Source organism: Salmo salar, chromosome ssa03 (genome assembly GCF_905237065.1).
Source record: "Salmo salar chromosome ssa03, Ssal_v3.1, whole genome shotgun sequence".
In the NCBI taxonomy this organism is placed as follows: domain Eukaryota; kingdom Metazoa; phylum Chordata; class Actinopteri; order Salmoniformes; family Salmonidae; genus Salmo; species Salmo salar.
Genome location: NC_059444.1, coordinates 11,520,655 through 11,537,144, shown reverse-complemented (window position 1 = coordinate 11,537,144; position 16,490 = coordinate 11,520,655). Strand labels below are relative to the sequence as shown.

The window sequence follows — 16,490 nt, the reverse complement described above, 5'->3', positions numbered from 1 at the left end:
GAATAGATGAGTTGGTATCATGACTACAGTACATATGAATAGATGAGTTGGTATCATGACTACAGTACATATGAATAGATGAGCTGGTACCATGACTACAGTACATATGAATAGATGAGTTGGTACCATGACTACAGTACATAGGAATAGATGAGCTGGTATCATGACTACAGCACATATGAATAGATGAGTTGGTATCATGACTACAGTACATATGAATAGATGAGCTGGTATCATGACTACAGTACATATGAATAGATGAGTTGGTACCATGACTACAGTACATATGAATAGATGAGCTGGTACCATGACTACAGCACATATGAATAGATGAGTTGGTACCATGACTACAGTACATAGGAATAGATGAGCTGGTATCATGACTACAGCACATATGAATAGATGAGTTGGTATCATGACTACAGTACATATGAATAGATGAGTTGGTATCATGACTACAGTACATATGAATAGATGAGCTGGTATCATGACTACAGTACATATGAATAGATGAGTTGGTACCATGACTACAGTACATATGAATAGATGAGTTGGTATCATGACTACAGTACATATGAATAGATGAGTTGGTACCATGACTACAGTACATATGAATAGATGAGCTGGTATCATGACTACAGTACATATGAATAGATGAGTTGTTATCATGACTACAGTACATATGAATAGATGAGTTGGTATCATGACTACAGTACATATGAATAGATGAGTTGGTATCATGACTACAGTACATATGAATAGATGAGTTGGTATCATGACTACAGTACATATGAAAAGATGAGTTGGTATCATGTGTCACGGGTGTCGTAGGGTAAAGACCAAGGCGCAGCGGGTTGCATGCTCATCATTATTTTATTTATAGGTGAACACGAAAAACAATAAACAAAGAATGACAGTTTCGCAGGCTACACACAGCAGTGCAAAAACAATCTCCCACAAAGGGACAGGTGGTAAACAGGCTCCCTAAGTATGACTCTCAATCAGAAACAACGATGTACAGCTCTTCCTGATTGAGAGCCACACCAGGCCAACAAATAATACACAACATAGAAACCCTAGAAAACAAAACAAGAACATAAACCAAAAACCCCGGAACACATAAATCCAACACCCCTCTACATACACACACACCCCGAACCATATAAAACAAATACCCCTCTACCTAAAACATAGCCCAAACCACATGAAACAAACACCCCCTGCCACGTCCTGACCAAACTATAATAACAAATAACCCCTTTACTGGTCAGGACGTGACATCATGACTACAGTACATATGAATAGATGAGCTGGTACCATGACTACAGTACATATGAATAGATGAGTTGGTACCATGACTACAGTACATAGGAATAGATGAGTTGGTATCATGACTACAGTACATATGAATAGATGAGCTGGTATCATGACTACAGTACATATGAATAGATGAGTTGGTACCATGACTACAGTACATATGAATAGATGAGTTGGTATCATGACTACAGTACATATGAATAGATGAGTTGGTATCATGACTACAGTACATATGAATAGATGAGTTGGTACCATGACTACAGTACATAGGAATAGCTATTGTAGAAGAGAGAGTGACAGGCATCAAATTAATCAAATCAAATGATGACTGAATAACTATTTCTTAGTATTATTATGAAAGTAGAAGAAAAAGCAGAAGAGACTCACCATAAAAAGAGAAATAAATCTTAATGTGACTTCCCTGGATAAATAAATAAAAAGGCAATAAAGTTACAGGAACAGTAGAGGAAGTTGTCCTACTACAGTATCTATCATAGTGACAGCATCAACATGACAATGAATAATGATGGTTTCTCTGGAAAGACACCCTACCCTGTAGGGAACAACTCAGCCCTTACATTAACAACCATGTATACCTGATCCCATCTATACCTCACTGGGCTGTGATACTGTGTCTGGTGGCAATGTGAGAGGTTAGCGCCCACAGGGCCTAACCCATAGCATCGCTGTTCCTGTTTACATTCTTTCCTGCATCCAGCAGCAGTCTGTTACAGCAAAGTCAACAACATCCCAGTGGAGAGGAGCCTTGTCCCAACACTTTTCAAATAAATCCTCCCTTCTTGCTAGCTTCCTTGAGGTAATCATGCTACTGGCGAGGTGTAATGCAACCACTAATACTCTGCTCCTACCTTTGTCATTTCAGATACTGCCCAAGGTCATGCAACAACTGGTGGAGCTCGTCCATGCCCTCCTGCAGCCATTGTGATGCACTCGTCACTTCCGGTCGAAACAGGATGAGCCTTGGTGTCCCCTGCAGGACAGGGGACACCCCACCTCTGCCACCAAATGATCACATAGTAGGTGAAAGGAAGGTTTCTTTTGGTCTATGTTGTTTTTACCCATCAAGTCATGTCAGATGGGTGGTAGGATACATTATGACGGTATTGGAGGGCAGCCAGTGGCTTTTGAGTAGAGTAATGCAGCCTTTTTCAAAGCTCTCCTTGGGAACCCCCAGACGTTCTATGTATTTATCGCCTAGCACACCAGATTCAGCTCGTCACGTAATCATCAAGCCCTTGAATAGGTGAATCAGGCGTGCTAGTTCAGAACCACAACATGCTGAAACGTCTGGGAGATTAGTTGATGAGGAGAGGTTTGAAAAAGGCTGGACTAGATGCTATTACCACAGTCTACTTCATTTAAATGTACTGTATGTTGTTCCTTCAAAACGAAAGTTGACTGACATCCTATACGACACTACAATTACAGAAAAGTAAGACACAAAACAAGACAAATTCATGCTCATTTTAATAATTTCATACAAAATATTTGTTGATCACAAAATACAATACCTTACCATACATTGTGTGAGACTTTTGAGAAATACATGGGAAATATAAGTACATCTTAAACAATGTAATATTTCAATAAACATAAAGCAGTACAATGACCCGTCACCGTACATAATATAGGAACAATGCAGCCTTCATATGTCTCCAGATAACAAACGGAAAACAATAGAAACCAAGGAATTCCATTTCTGCCAAGCAGCTCCCAAGAGATGGTGTGTGTTTAACTACTGTACACTACTGTACACTACTGTACACTACTGTACACTACTGTAGACTACTGTACACTACTGTAGACTACTGTACACTACTGTAGACTACTGTAGACTACTGTAGACTACTGTACACTACTGTAGACTACTGTACACTACTGTAGACTACTGTACACTACTGTACACTACTGTAGACTACTGTAGACTACTGTAGACTACTGCACACTACTGTAGACTACTGTAGACTACTGTACACTACTGTACACTACTGTAGACTACTGTACACTACTGTAGACTACTGCACACTACTGTAGACTACTGTAGACTACTGTACACTACTGTACACTACTGTAGACTACTGCACACTACTGTAGACTACTGTAGACTACTGTACACTACTGTAGACTACTGTAGACTACTGTAGACTACTGTACACTACTGTAGACTACTGTAGACTACTGTACACTACTGTAGACTACTGTACACTACTGTAGACTACTGTACACTACTGTACACTACTGTACACTACTGTAGACTACTGTAGACTACTGTAGACTACTGTACTCTACTGTAGACTACTGTAGACTACTGCACACTACTGCAGACTACTGCAGACTACTGTACACTACTGCACACTACTGCAGACTACTGTACACTACTGTACACTACTGTAGACTACTGTAGACTACTGTAGACTACTGCAGACTACTGCAGACTACTGCTAGCACTACTGCACACTACTGTAGACTACTGTAGACTACTGTAGATTTGGGGATTTCCAGATCCTAACCAACCATTTGAATTTCAAATCCTGGAATTGTTTAGTTTGAGAGTATTTCCCAAAAACAATTTATTGAGAAATTCAAGTTGGCAATTGACATTTCTTGGCAATCAGTTTAACAATTCACAATGTCAGCATTGTGAATTGTGAATCTGAAAGGCTGTTTAAGAATGTTCAGTGGAAATCTTGAGGATTATACAGTTGAACAAATGTTTGACATATTTTGACAGGTAATGGTAGTGCATATAAATTATACCAAGTGTACATTTTATAAATATGATTGTATTTACAGATGAAAGATCATAAATAAACTGTTTCAGACAGTTCAAGGTTTGACACAGGACTAGGTGCAAAGAAGAGGAGATTGAGTGGCTAAGTTTTCCTCATTCACACACACACACACACACACACACACACACACACACACACACACACACACACACACACACACACACACACACACACACACACACACACACAGTACACAAACGCGCAGAGTCAATGTGGGAAATGTTGTCACATAGTGATGTTCTGCGGATCTCCCCACAGCTGAGAGCTGCAGTTTACATCGCAGTACCATTTAGATGTATTGTTGACAGACTAGCAACTAGGCGCTGAGCTATCCTACTGGTCAAAGGGGACATTTTACATTACATTAAATTATCATTGAATCGACATTTAAAAAGATGCCATTTGTTTTTGGTTTAGTTTTTTGTTCTGCCGTTTCTGCCTAAACTTGTGAGGTGTCAGCTCAAGGAGGATCTGGCAACCAAAATAATAACATCAGCTGACATCAGACATTGTTGAATGGAGGTTTGTTTTTTGACTTTGGTCTGGGGCTTCAAAATATCACATGTCATGGGATGTCTCTCTCTCTCTGTCTGGAAAGAAACCATTCAAAGGATTACTTTGATTGGCCTCAATTATTTAATTATATGCATTCATTATATTAAGATATCAAATTTACACCTCTTCCATTCTTGGAAGGGTGATATGGAAAATTACAAATATTTTCCAAAAAATATATATATGAAAAAATTTGAATGAAGTTTTAATCAGGTTTGGCAATACACCTCTCTTAAGGCAGAGTTCCATTCTGCTGTTAATGTGCATTAATCAGGACATCTTTGGAGAGTATTGGTTTTCACAGATTACATGGGAAAAGATCGAGATCATTGCTTTACATTTAAGCAAATATGTAACATCAAAAGTAACAGGTTTGCAAACTGCTTTTGCTGTGAATAAGGAACTTGTAGGTTGTGGCATTTGTTGATATTGATTTGAAATGTGTGAGGTACCATATACATGTACAGAGTCATGAATTGGGTGTTAACGAAGAACCTGTCATTAGTAGATGTATTGACCCTTTAGTTAAAACTCTTTCCTACCTCCCTACCTACCCTTAGAAAAAGTGAAACTTGTGCGACTATTGCCGAAAAGACATCAGGAAGACTGCATGTTCAAACCTGTTCAATAAATTATAAAATCACGTCCAAAATACTGTGGCGTAAAAAAAAAGGCACACAAAAGTCTTTAAAACACTTGTCACAAAAAGGGTAGATGTTCTTTGTTATAAACACCTGTGGATCACTAGTTTGAACATTGGATGCAACCCGGCAACATCCCATCTCTACAAAACAAAACATTTACTCGAAAATAGTCACGAAGAACAAAGATCGCTCTGAAGTGCAAGTGTTTCATCTTGTCCCAATTGAACGCAACAGTCTCTTCGCCTAGCTTAGTTTCATCGTCAGTATTTGTCAGAACAAAGATTGTATTATCTGGTTACCAAAAACCAAGATACGGTACTTCTGTCACACACTAGCATTTTCAACAGGACTCCTTCAAGGCATCACTCCTCAACTCTTCATACTCTTCTTCCTGAGGGCTCCCAAGTCACGTGTTATGGTTCCCCACCCTCTTCTGCATGGGCCCAAAGCCAGTCAGGCCCTAGTGCATAAGGAGAGCAACGCCAAAGAGCCAGATTGCAGGATTCCTCCACTGTAGTAAAACAAGACGTGAAACACAACCTAAAACTGGTGCTTCCATTTATGAAGAGAACAGGTCACGGCTCATTATGTGGGGGAAGCCCCACGTGTGTTCATCTACACTCCGCCCTGGTCAACTGGCGACCACCCCTCTTCCGTCCCTCTCTCGCACTCCTCCACTCCCATCTCTCCATCCTGTTCGTCATCTAGCGTCAGCTCAAACTGGAACCTGTGTCCTCCCTCTCCGTCCCCCTCTCCGTCACCGGTGCAGAAGGGGGGAGAGGGCCTCTGAGGGATCATGCTCTGGTACCAGTTCCTGTTGTCCTCCAGGGTGTCCAGGATGTCCTGGGCGTCCGGGTGCACCAGGTCGGCCCATGTCTCCCACAGCGGGTGGACGATGTAGTCTATGAAACCCACCTGCAGAGAGGGAGAAGAGAGAGGAGATTTAAACATACAATAGTGTACATACTGTATAACCACACTAGAGGGGGTTGTGTGTGTGTGTGTGTGTGTGTGTGTGTGTGTGTGTGTGTGTGTGTGTGTGTGTGTGTATGCAAGCAGTATGTATGTTTGTGTAGGATGTGTATATGTGAGCAGTGTGAGTACTGTACGTATGAGTGTGTGTGTGTGTGTTACCTCTATACAGTATGTATTAGTAACCTACCTGGCTTTTCTCCACTGAAGCCGTATGCTTGTCACACATGGGGCTGATCTCCATGCCTTTCTCCCTCTCGCGGTCTCCCTGGTGGGAGAACTCGTTCATGATGCGGTCGGTCCACTGACGGTACAGGTCCAGAGACTTAGTGGGGTTACTGAGGTCAGCACAATGAACCATGTTACGCATCACCTGCAAGAGAGGGGAGGAGGGAGGATTGTGTGAGTTTGGGTGTGTGTGTGTGTGTGTGTGTGTGTGTGGCACACACGCGTTCCTATGCAGGAGTGTGATCTCCTACCTGTATTTTGTCTGTGTAGTTGTCCAGCAGCAGCACTCCAGAGCTGGTCACCTTCTTGGTCTCCACCATGGTCTTCAGGTCAGCCAGTAAGCTCATGTGTTTAGACATGTCTGTGGCCAGTACCTGGAGAGAGAGAGAGAGATTGTTGTTAGTGATTTATACATGTTTATGCTACAGTAATATATGATTTGTGATCTTTGATGCCAAGAAACCTAATTTATCTAATTTAATTGAGACAGGGATAGAAAACTGGACTGACCAACGGAATGACCGACTCACAGTCGAAGACCCATATGAATGGGACATCAGAATGAAGTATGTTTGGTCAGAACTTGGACGTTCTCTCACCATGTCTATGACCATCCTGCGGAGGGATTGGCGTTCTTTCTTGGTCAGGTTCTGGAAGATGTCACAGTTGTCTTCCTGCAGCAGCTTGAAGCCCACAGCCAGGTGGTGGTTTTCCAGGACAGACTCGTCGTTGTACATCAGGGCCAGCTCTGAGTCTGGACACAGAGAGAGAGATGGACTATTAGAAGCAATAGGGAAGAATTGAGGGGATAAAATATAGTCAATGATATAGTAAAGGATAACATAAAGTAGTACTAAAGTAGCAGAACTTATTCATTCAGCACTGTTGTTAGCTTTTGAGGGATAAAGTACTCACTGTTGTTAGCTTTTGAGGGATAAAGTACTCACTGTTGTTAGCTTTTGAGGTATAAAGTACTCACTGTTGTTAGCTTTTGAGGTATAAAGTACTCACTGTTGTTAGCTTTTGAGGTATAAAGTACTCACTGTTGTTAGCTTTTGAGGTATAAAGTACTCACTGTTGTTAGCTTTTGAGGGATAAAGTACTCAATGTTGTTAGCTTTTGAGGTATAAAGTACTCACTGTTGTTAGCTTTTGAGGGATAAAGTACTCACTGTTGTTAGCTTTTGAGGGATAAAGTACTCACTGTTGTTAGCTTTTGAGGGATAAAGTACTCAATGTTGTTAGCTTTTGAGGTATAAAGTACTCACTGTTGTTAGCTTTTGAGGGATAAAGTACTCACTGTTGTTAGCTTTTGAGGGATAAAGTACTCACTGTTGTTAGCTTTTGAGGTATAAAGTACTCACTGTTGTTAGCTTTTGAGGGATAAAGTACTCACTGTTGTTAGCTTTTGAGGGATAAAGTACTCAATGTTGTTAGCTTTTGAGGGATAAAGTACAGTCATGGCCAAAAGTTTTGAGAATGACACAAAGTTTGCTGCTTTAGTGTCTTTAGATATTTTTGTCAGATGTTACTATGGAATACTGAAGTATAATTACAAGCATTTCATAAGTGTCAAAGGCTTCTATTGACAATTACATGAAGTTGATGCAAAGAGTCAATATTTGCAGTGTTGACCCTTCTTTTTCAAGACCTCTGCAATCCACCCTGGCATACTGTCAATTAACTTCTGGGCCACATCCTGACTGATGGCAGCCCATTCTTGCATAATCAATGCTTGGAGTTTGTCAGAATTTGTGGGTTTTTGTTTGTCTACCCGCCTCTTGAGGATTGACCACAAGTTCTCAATGGGATTAAGGTCTGGGGAGTTTCCTGGCCATGGACCCAAAATATCGATGTTTTGTTCCCCGAGCCACTTAGTTATCACTTTTGCCTTATGGCAAGGTGCTCCATCATGCTGGAAAAGGCATTGTTCGTCATCAAACTGTTCCTGGATGGTTGGGAGAAGTTGCTCTCGGAGGATGTGTTGGTACCATTCTTTATTCATGGCTGTGTTCTTAGGCAAAATTGTGAGTGAGCCCACTCCCTTGGCTGAGAAGCAACCCCACACATGAATGGTCTCAGGATGCTTTACTGTTGGCATGACACAGGACCGATGGTAGCGCTCACCTTTTTTCCGGATGCCCCAAACAATCGGAAAGGAGATTCATCCGAGAAAATGACTTTACCCCAGTCCTCAGCAGTCCAATCCCTGTACCTTTTGCAGAATATCAGTCTGTCCCTGATGTTATTCCTGGAGAGAAGTGGCTTCTTTGCTGCCCTTCTTGACACCAGGCCATCCTCCAAAAGTCTTCGCCTCACTGTGCAAGCAGATGCACTCACACCTGCCTGCTGCCATTCCTGAGCAAGCTCTGTACTTGTGGTGCCCCGATCCCGCAGCTGAATCAACTTTAGGAGACGGTCCTGGCGCTTGCTGGACTTTCTTGGGCGCCCTGAAGTCTTCTGACGAAATGCAGTGGAAATGTTTTTTTGGGGGGGGATTCAGTTCATTTGCATGGCAAAGAGGGACTTTGCAATTAATTGCAATTCATCTGATCACTCTTCATAACATTCTAGAGTATTTGCAAATTGCCATCATACAAACTGAGGCAGCAGACTTGGTGAAAATTAATATTTGTGTCATTCTCAAAACCTTTGGCCACGACTGTACTCACTGTTGGTAGCTTTTGAGGGATAAAGTACTCACTGTTGTTAGCTTTTGAGGGATAAAGTACTCACTGTTGCTAGCTTTTGAAGAAGAAAGTACTCACTGGTGTTGATGAGGAACTGGTTGGAGACCCCAGGGTGGTCCACGTCATGGATGGCTGCCGCAAAGATGGCCGCCAAGATCTCCAGATCCGTGAAGACAGCCTATGATTGGACAGGACGAGAGACGGGGGCAGAGCAAAAGGAAAGGAAACCGGAGAGACTTGATGAGTTTTCCACATTGATAGTAAAAGGCTTCACATTGCAGTAAAAAATCAGCTTGGCAAGATAGAGTAACACATTCATCTGGTAGTAAGTCATTATTGTGTGACCTATGTAGGTTGAGCAGCGATGACATATTTCGGTTGAGTGGTGTTACTCGTATACATGATTTACTATGACTTTAAGGTCTGTTATGTGAGATGGTGTTAGTCACTCCCTTTAGTCGGCAGATACAAAACAAATCAAGAAGACAGGTTGCTAGATAACAGAATCGTAATTCAAGATCTGACTGGATAAACAACAGATGAAAAAAGCAACAACACTGAGCATTTCAGCTACAGAGGTCTAAAAGGCAAACATGCAGTCAAGCTGTGGCTGTGGGCTTTATCATTGGGCTGATGTGAGCTAGGTCTCTGACAATAAGTGGAGGAAGAGAGGGAGAGGAGGGAGAAGAGAGGGAGAGGAGGGAGAAGAGAGGGAGAGGAGGGAGAAGAGGGAGAAGAGAGGGAGAGGAGGGAGAAGAGAGGGAGAGGGAGAGGAGGGAGAAGAGAGGGAGAGGAGGGAGAAGAGAGGGAGAGGAGGGAGAAGAGAGGGAGAGGAGGGAGAAGAGAGGGAGAGGAGGGAGAAGAGAGGGAGAGGAGGGAGAAGAGAGGGAGAAGGAGAAGAGGGAGAAGAGAGGGAGAGGAGGGAGAAGAGAGGGAGAGGAGGGAGAAGAGAGGGAGAGGAGGGAGAAGAGAGGGAGAGGAGGGAGAAGAGAGGGAGAGGAGGGAGAAGAGAGGGAGAGGGAGAGGAGGGAGAAGAGGGAGAAGAGAGGGAGAGGAGGGAGAAGAGAAAACAGCAGTATAGTAAGTAGAGCTAGGTCAGGTGACTTACATCCAGAGCGGGTGTAGAGAGCAGGATGTGTGTGGACTGGGCCACGTCTGCAGCGTGGAGGCTGTTGTGGTATTCTACGTCTGAGTGGTAGTGGGCCTCCAGGGTCATCATGAAGGTCACGAAGGTGTCCGTAGGGATTTTAAACGTATTCATCAGGTCTCGCTCCTGCACGGGACACACATGTGACATGTAACCCACAACCTGTCTGTTTAAATTGCAATGGCATCGTTATAGCAAGATGTAGGCAAAATAATAAAAAAGCAATTACATTGTCAATGCCAAGACTGTAAAGGAGTATGAATTGCTTGACTTGGCTGGCTGAGCAATTGATTGTGACGGTCCATTCATCCTCATGACTAGATGTTCATACTACAGTAGTGATCATTCAGCTACTCACCCAGAAGATGAGGACACATTAAGTAAACACAGACAGCTGATATACACTACTGTAGACTGTGTGCTGGCGAACCACCCCTGGTGTGTGTGTTTGTGTGTGTGTGTGTGCGCGCCTGCAGGGGAAACACTGCATTCCGACAGTAACGGAAGAGGAGGAAGAAGACTGACCTGGAAGATGGTGTACATGGTGCAAGTCAGCGGGCGGTTGTGGGAGTGCTCAGCCACCCTGAAGATGTTCAAACCCCACTTGTTGATGTTCTCAAGGTCCTGAGAGAGAGAGAGATTAACATTTTCAATTCACTATTCATTTTGAATGAGTCTTGACTAAAGTTCCCTTAATTTCCTAAATTGAATTTAAATAGAATAAACCTCCTCTGGGGTGTATTAAATGAGGTGAAACATTCTGAATGCTGCAGAAAGAAATGGAATGAAAAGAGATGACATGATTCCCTATTCTATATGAAAGACAGTCATACCAGTGCTAGACAATACATTTCTATGTATTGTGTAACAGTGTACCCTCCTGTACAGGCCCATATGTTTGTTAATACAGACTTCCCCAGTACCTTAGACAGCAGGTCCTCCTGATCTGTCTTGACCCCAAAGCGGCTGATGCTGCTGCCTTGGAGCCCAGCGGAATGGCTGAACTTCCGGACCCCGCTGATCTGGGTCAAGGTCCCCTGACCCTCTATCTGGGTCTGGTGGTGGGGTCTCTTTTTCCGCTCTCTGGTCTTGGCCATGGGGCACGGTAACTCCAACTCATTCTGCTTGTCTGCAGGGAGGGAGGGATGGAGGGAGGAAGGAAGGTTAAACTACTGCACCGTAAAATGAAAATACAGACTTGCAAACAACAATGGTGTGACAATGGTGAAGTCATGATCGCAAAGCATAACATTTATATTGATATGTACATTTATAAAGCACAATGTATGTGCGTATGGACATCTACCTCGATATGGCACATTCATTTATTATTTAAATACCAACAACAGACGTGAGAGGGATGCTTCAGATGTAGGATCTTAATTAGACTGGTTTCTCACAGCAGGAAAATAATCCTTCAACAACAGGACATTACGAATTATTGTGTGGATTATAATTAATTTACATTTTTGTATGGGCTGATACATTTTTAAGTGGATATTATAGACTTTAGAAGCCTTTTAAAACTTGAATACACTACAAGTTTGCATTTTCTGCTGTGTAGGAAATGTCCTTCAACAGCAGGATGATCAAATTAAGACCCAACATCTGTATATGACTATGTATAAGTAGTGTGTATTAGTGTCCTTGCAGAGAGGCATTTCATTTGTCACACCCCTGACCAGACCTTCCTTCCCATCTACTGATAGTCATTCAGTTAGCATGGTAATAATTCAGTTACAATCATCCCTTTTTCTAGCTCTCACGCATCTCTGTCACTCTCCTTTTCTCTTATCTGTTCTTCTCCAGGAAACATCCAGAAGCAAATAGCCAACAAGTAGCAAATACTTTATTAATGACTTATGACGAAGAAATAACCTGTTGCAAATCCGCTATTGAGAAATTCCTGGAACTTCCCATAATATTTAATGAGGCATCAATTCCAAGTAGAGTAGTGAATGAATACTGCTTGTGGATAAATAAAAGTGAATGAATACTGTTATGGATAAATACAAGAAAAGTGATTGAATACTGTTGTGGATAAATAAAAGCCTTTTTTTCCAAACCATAACAATCCGTAGAAATGTGTCATATTAAGCAGAATAGTTTGGAGGAGGGGCTGGGCTATATGCGGGTGGCTTGTTGTGGTGGTGGTGAAGTGACCTCTCTCGAGGCACTACATGTGAGTAACACGTGGTGTGTGTGTGTTGTTTCACACATTACTCTATTCTCTATGAGGCGTAGAGATGGTTTGCCTCAACCTGACAGGTGCAAGCAGCAATGCAGAACACAAAACAATTTTGCCTCAAATCACTATACATTATTTTCTCTCTCAGGTTCTCCCTCATTTGATTGATTATATTTGCCAGTTTAAAAAATCCATACACACACAGTACATACGTTTTAAAAAGGTGACAGGGATAGTCAGTGACTTATTTCCATTGTGGTCCCTAAAGTGCAACAACATTACATAGATACAGATGTGATGTGTGTTTTGTCCTATGTTTTTATTTTATTTTTAATTTTTAAACCCAGACGCCCTTCCGGCAGGAGGCCTTTTGTCTTTTGGTAGGCCATCACTCTAAATAAGAATTTGTTCTTAAATGTCTTGCCTAGTTAAATAAAATACAAATATTCTATCTATTGTTAATGTCTCTTCATATCTTATCAATGTCTTTCCTTCTCTTCCTCCTTTCCACCCTTCTACCATCTCCCTCTTTCTCTCCATCTGCCAGAAAGATGGAGGCTTGTTTACAAGTGGGAGCACTGTGCAGTTTTCTCTGTGCTGTGGAGAAGTGGTGGTGTCAGCTAACGCTTGCTTATCGGCTGGGAGTTCTGGAATGTGTCACTGGGTTTTTAGAGATGAGGCAACACCAGACGCAGAACAAACACACGTTCTCTCTCGTTCTCTTTCGCGTTCTCTCTATAGAACGACAGAGTCCCTGGGAAGGGTAGAAGGTCTCCCTCTCTTCTCTGCAGTGAGAGAGGGAACACTCCAGAGTCCCTGGGAAGGGTAGAAGATCTCCCTCTCTCTCTCTCTGCAGTGAGAGAGGGAACACTCCAGAGTCCCTGGGAAGGGTAGAAGATCTCCCTCTCTATCTCTGCAGTGAGAGAGGGAACACTCCAGAGTCCCTGGGAAGGGTAGAAGGTCTCGCTCTCTCTATCTCTGTAGTGAGTGCGGGAACACTCCAGCAGACCAGATCAGACTGGTTTGAAACTAGTGCAGAGCAACTCCACACCGGTACCCCACTCCACAACATCTCTTTCTCTCTCTCTGTCCCTCCAGCCTTTTTCCTCCTGCTGCTTAATCAGGTATTCCTTCTTTCTCATTCTCTCAGTGTAAAAGCCAATAATAGCCAAAACATCCCCATTCAGACCGAGGAGGAACATGTAGTGTCCATCAGCACAGCAGTGGAATACATAACATGGGTTATTTAGTTTCAAGTGTACTTGTACTGTATGTAATAGTGTGTGTGTGTGTGTTGTCTTACCAAGGAAGGTGTTGGAGATGAACTCTGACACCTGGTTGCCAGAGCGACTCATCTCTGACAGGTGCGTCAACTCCCGGTTCAACATCCTCTTGAACTGGGGAGACACAAAATGACACAACACCATGTTAGATAGCCATTAGATAGACTCTGTATCTCAGTTGGTAGAGCATGGAGCTTGCAATTCCAGGATAGTGGGTTTGATTCCCGGGCCTACTTGTATATAAAATGAATGCATGCATGACTAAGTCACTTTGGATAAAAGCGTTTGCTTAAATGGCATATATTGTTGTTATATTATTATATAGGCTGTATGAAAAGCAATAGGAAATGGCTGCCCCGGGTAATGGCATCAACTGTGTCCTCTTGAATTGGAGTAACAGAAAAGGAGGACAACACTAGGTTAGATACACGACACGTACACCAGCGTTTCCCAAACTCAGTCCTCAGGATCCCAAGGGGTGCACAGCTGATTTAAATCATGAACTAATCATCAAGCTTTGATAATTGCTGTGTTAGGGGCAAAATCCAAAACGGGCACCCCTCTGGGTCCCCAGGACCAAGGTTGGGAAACGCTGGTGTAGACCAACAAGACAATGAAGTGAGTAACATGACAAGACCCCATTTAACTGTAGATATAATGTATATAGACCAACAAGATATCTAACAGGGGAGACAGAAAATGACACAACACCGTATTCCTGGAGACCTACAGGAAATGGCTGTCCAGGGGGTAGCATAAATAGTTTCCTGGAACTTTCCGTTGACATGGGAGTATTGGACCCCAAGGGAATAGGCTTGTTTGTGTGATACCATATAAGGATTTGATGTAGGGTATAGGCTTTATGACAGACCTGTTTTGAGATATTTGGTAAACAAATCAACCATTTCTAGATAAATATGTACAGCATAGGGTCAGATTCAACCAAATTACTGCAGTAGCTTTTCAACCAAATTACTGCAGTAGCTTTTCAACCAAAATACTGCAGTAGCTTTTCAACCAAAATACTGCAGTAGCTTTTCAACCAAATTACTGCAGTAGCTTTTCAACCAAATTACTGCAGTAGCTATTCAACCAAAATACTGCAGTAGCTTTTCAACCAAATTACTGCAGTAGCTTTTCAACCAAAGTATTGCAGTAGCTATTCAACCAAATTACTGCAGTAGCTATTCAACCAAACTACTGGAGTAGCTTTTCAACCAAATTGAAAAGTACCCCAGTCCCCAACACACCTTGATGTACCCCAGTCCCCAACACACCTTGATGTACCCCAGTCCCCAACACACCTTGATGTACCCCAGTCCCCAACACACCTTGATGTACCCCAGTCTACAACACACCATGATGTATCCCAGTCCCCAACACACCTTGATGTACCCCAGTCCCCAACACACCTTGATGTACCCCAGTCCCCAACACACCTTGATGTACCCCAGTCCCCAACACACCTTGATGTACCCCAGTCCCCAACACACCTTGATGTACCCCAGTCCCCAACACACCTTGATGTACCCCAGTCTACAACACACCTTGATGTACCCCAGTCCCCAACACACCTTGATGAATCCCAGTCCCCAACACACCTTGATGTATCCCAGTCCCCAACACACCTTGATGTATCCCAGTCTACAACACACCTTGATGTACCCCAGTCTACAACACACCTTGATGTACCCCAGTCCCCAACACACCTTGATGTACCCCAGTCCCCAACACACCTTGATGTACCCCAGTCTACAACACACCTTATTACCCAGTCCCCAACACACCTTGATGTATCCCAGTCCCCAACACACCTTGATGTACCCCAGTCCCCAACACACCTTGATGTACCCCAGTCTACAACACACCTTGATGTACCCCAGTCCCCAACACACCTTGATGTACCCCAGTCCCCAACACACCTTGATGTACCCCAGTCTACAACACACCTTGATGTACCCCAGTCCCCAACACACCTTGATGTACCCCAGTCCCCAACACACCTTGATGTATCCCAGTCTACAACACACCTTGATGTACCCCAGTCTACAACACACCTTGATGTACCCCAGTCCCCAACACACCTTGATGTACCCCCAGGAGAGACAGAGCATGGTGTTGGCTTCAGGCATGGTTCTGTACTTGGCTGTCACCCCTAGCTGTCTTCAGCAGAACCCTTGTGTATGGTGCTCCTTTCTGAAGACAAAACCAAGGTTGTCTTTACTCAACAACCAACACCCCTGCCTTCATTTCTTCTCTCTCTCTCTTCGTATCAAGTCACAGATGACAGATCAATGATAATCCCCTTCGAGAGCGAGCACCTAAGACCCCCTCCCGATCGCTCTTCATCATTTCTGGAATCTCCTCAGTCACAACGGCCAGTTTGATAGTGACTGTATTTCCATTAGTGAGAGACGGTCTTCTCCTGAACAGCAGTATGGAGGTACGTCAATAGGTAAGAAGCTTGCAGCAATGTAGGTAGAGGTACAATAAGTGGATCTCTTAACCAAGATATCTCTATACAGGCAGATGAAGTGGAAGCAAATGGAAGACAAATGGCAGTCAAAGAGGAGATCCCAGTCCTGTATTTCTATGACATCTCTATCCATCCCAGTGGGCCAATGGTAGTGGGTGGCAGAGGAGATTCCAGTGAT

General features: G+C 43.1%; 1 protein-coding gene across 4 annotated transcripts in view; it reads right to left on the bottom strand.

Annotated features, from left to right (window-relative positions):
* Positions 1-3,981: 3,981 nt before the first annotated feature.
* Positions 3,982-16,490, bottom strand: part of LOC106598452 (cAMP-specific 3',5'-cyclic phosphodiesterase 4B) — a 95,631-nt gene continuing 83,122 nt past the window's right edge. For all 4 annotated transcript variants that reach the window (XM_014189494.2, XM_014189500.2, XM_045714497.1 and 1 more), the window contains 9 exons: positions 13,857-13,950; positions 11,289-11,494; positions 10,891-10,989; positions 10,327-10,491; positions 9,297-9,396; positions 7,129-7,283; positions 6,781-6,903; positions 6,492-6,674; positions 3,982-6,244 (listed from right to left, as the gene is read on the bottom strand). In XM_014189494.2, the coding sequence (XP_014044969.1) occupies positions 5,945-6,244; positions 6,492-6,674; positions 6,781-6,903; positions 7,129-7,283; positions 9,297-9,396; positions 10,327-10,491; positions 10,891-10,989; positions 11,289-11,494; positions 13,857-13,950 (1,425 nt within the window). In that variant the 3' untranslated portion in view covers positions 3,982-5,944. The remainder of the gene's footprint in view (positions 6,245-6,491; positions 6,675-6,780; positions 6,904-7,128; positions 7,284-9,296; positions 9,397-10,326; positions 10,492-10,890; positions 10,990-11,288; positions 11,495-13,856; positions 13,951-16,490) is intronic.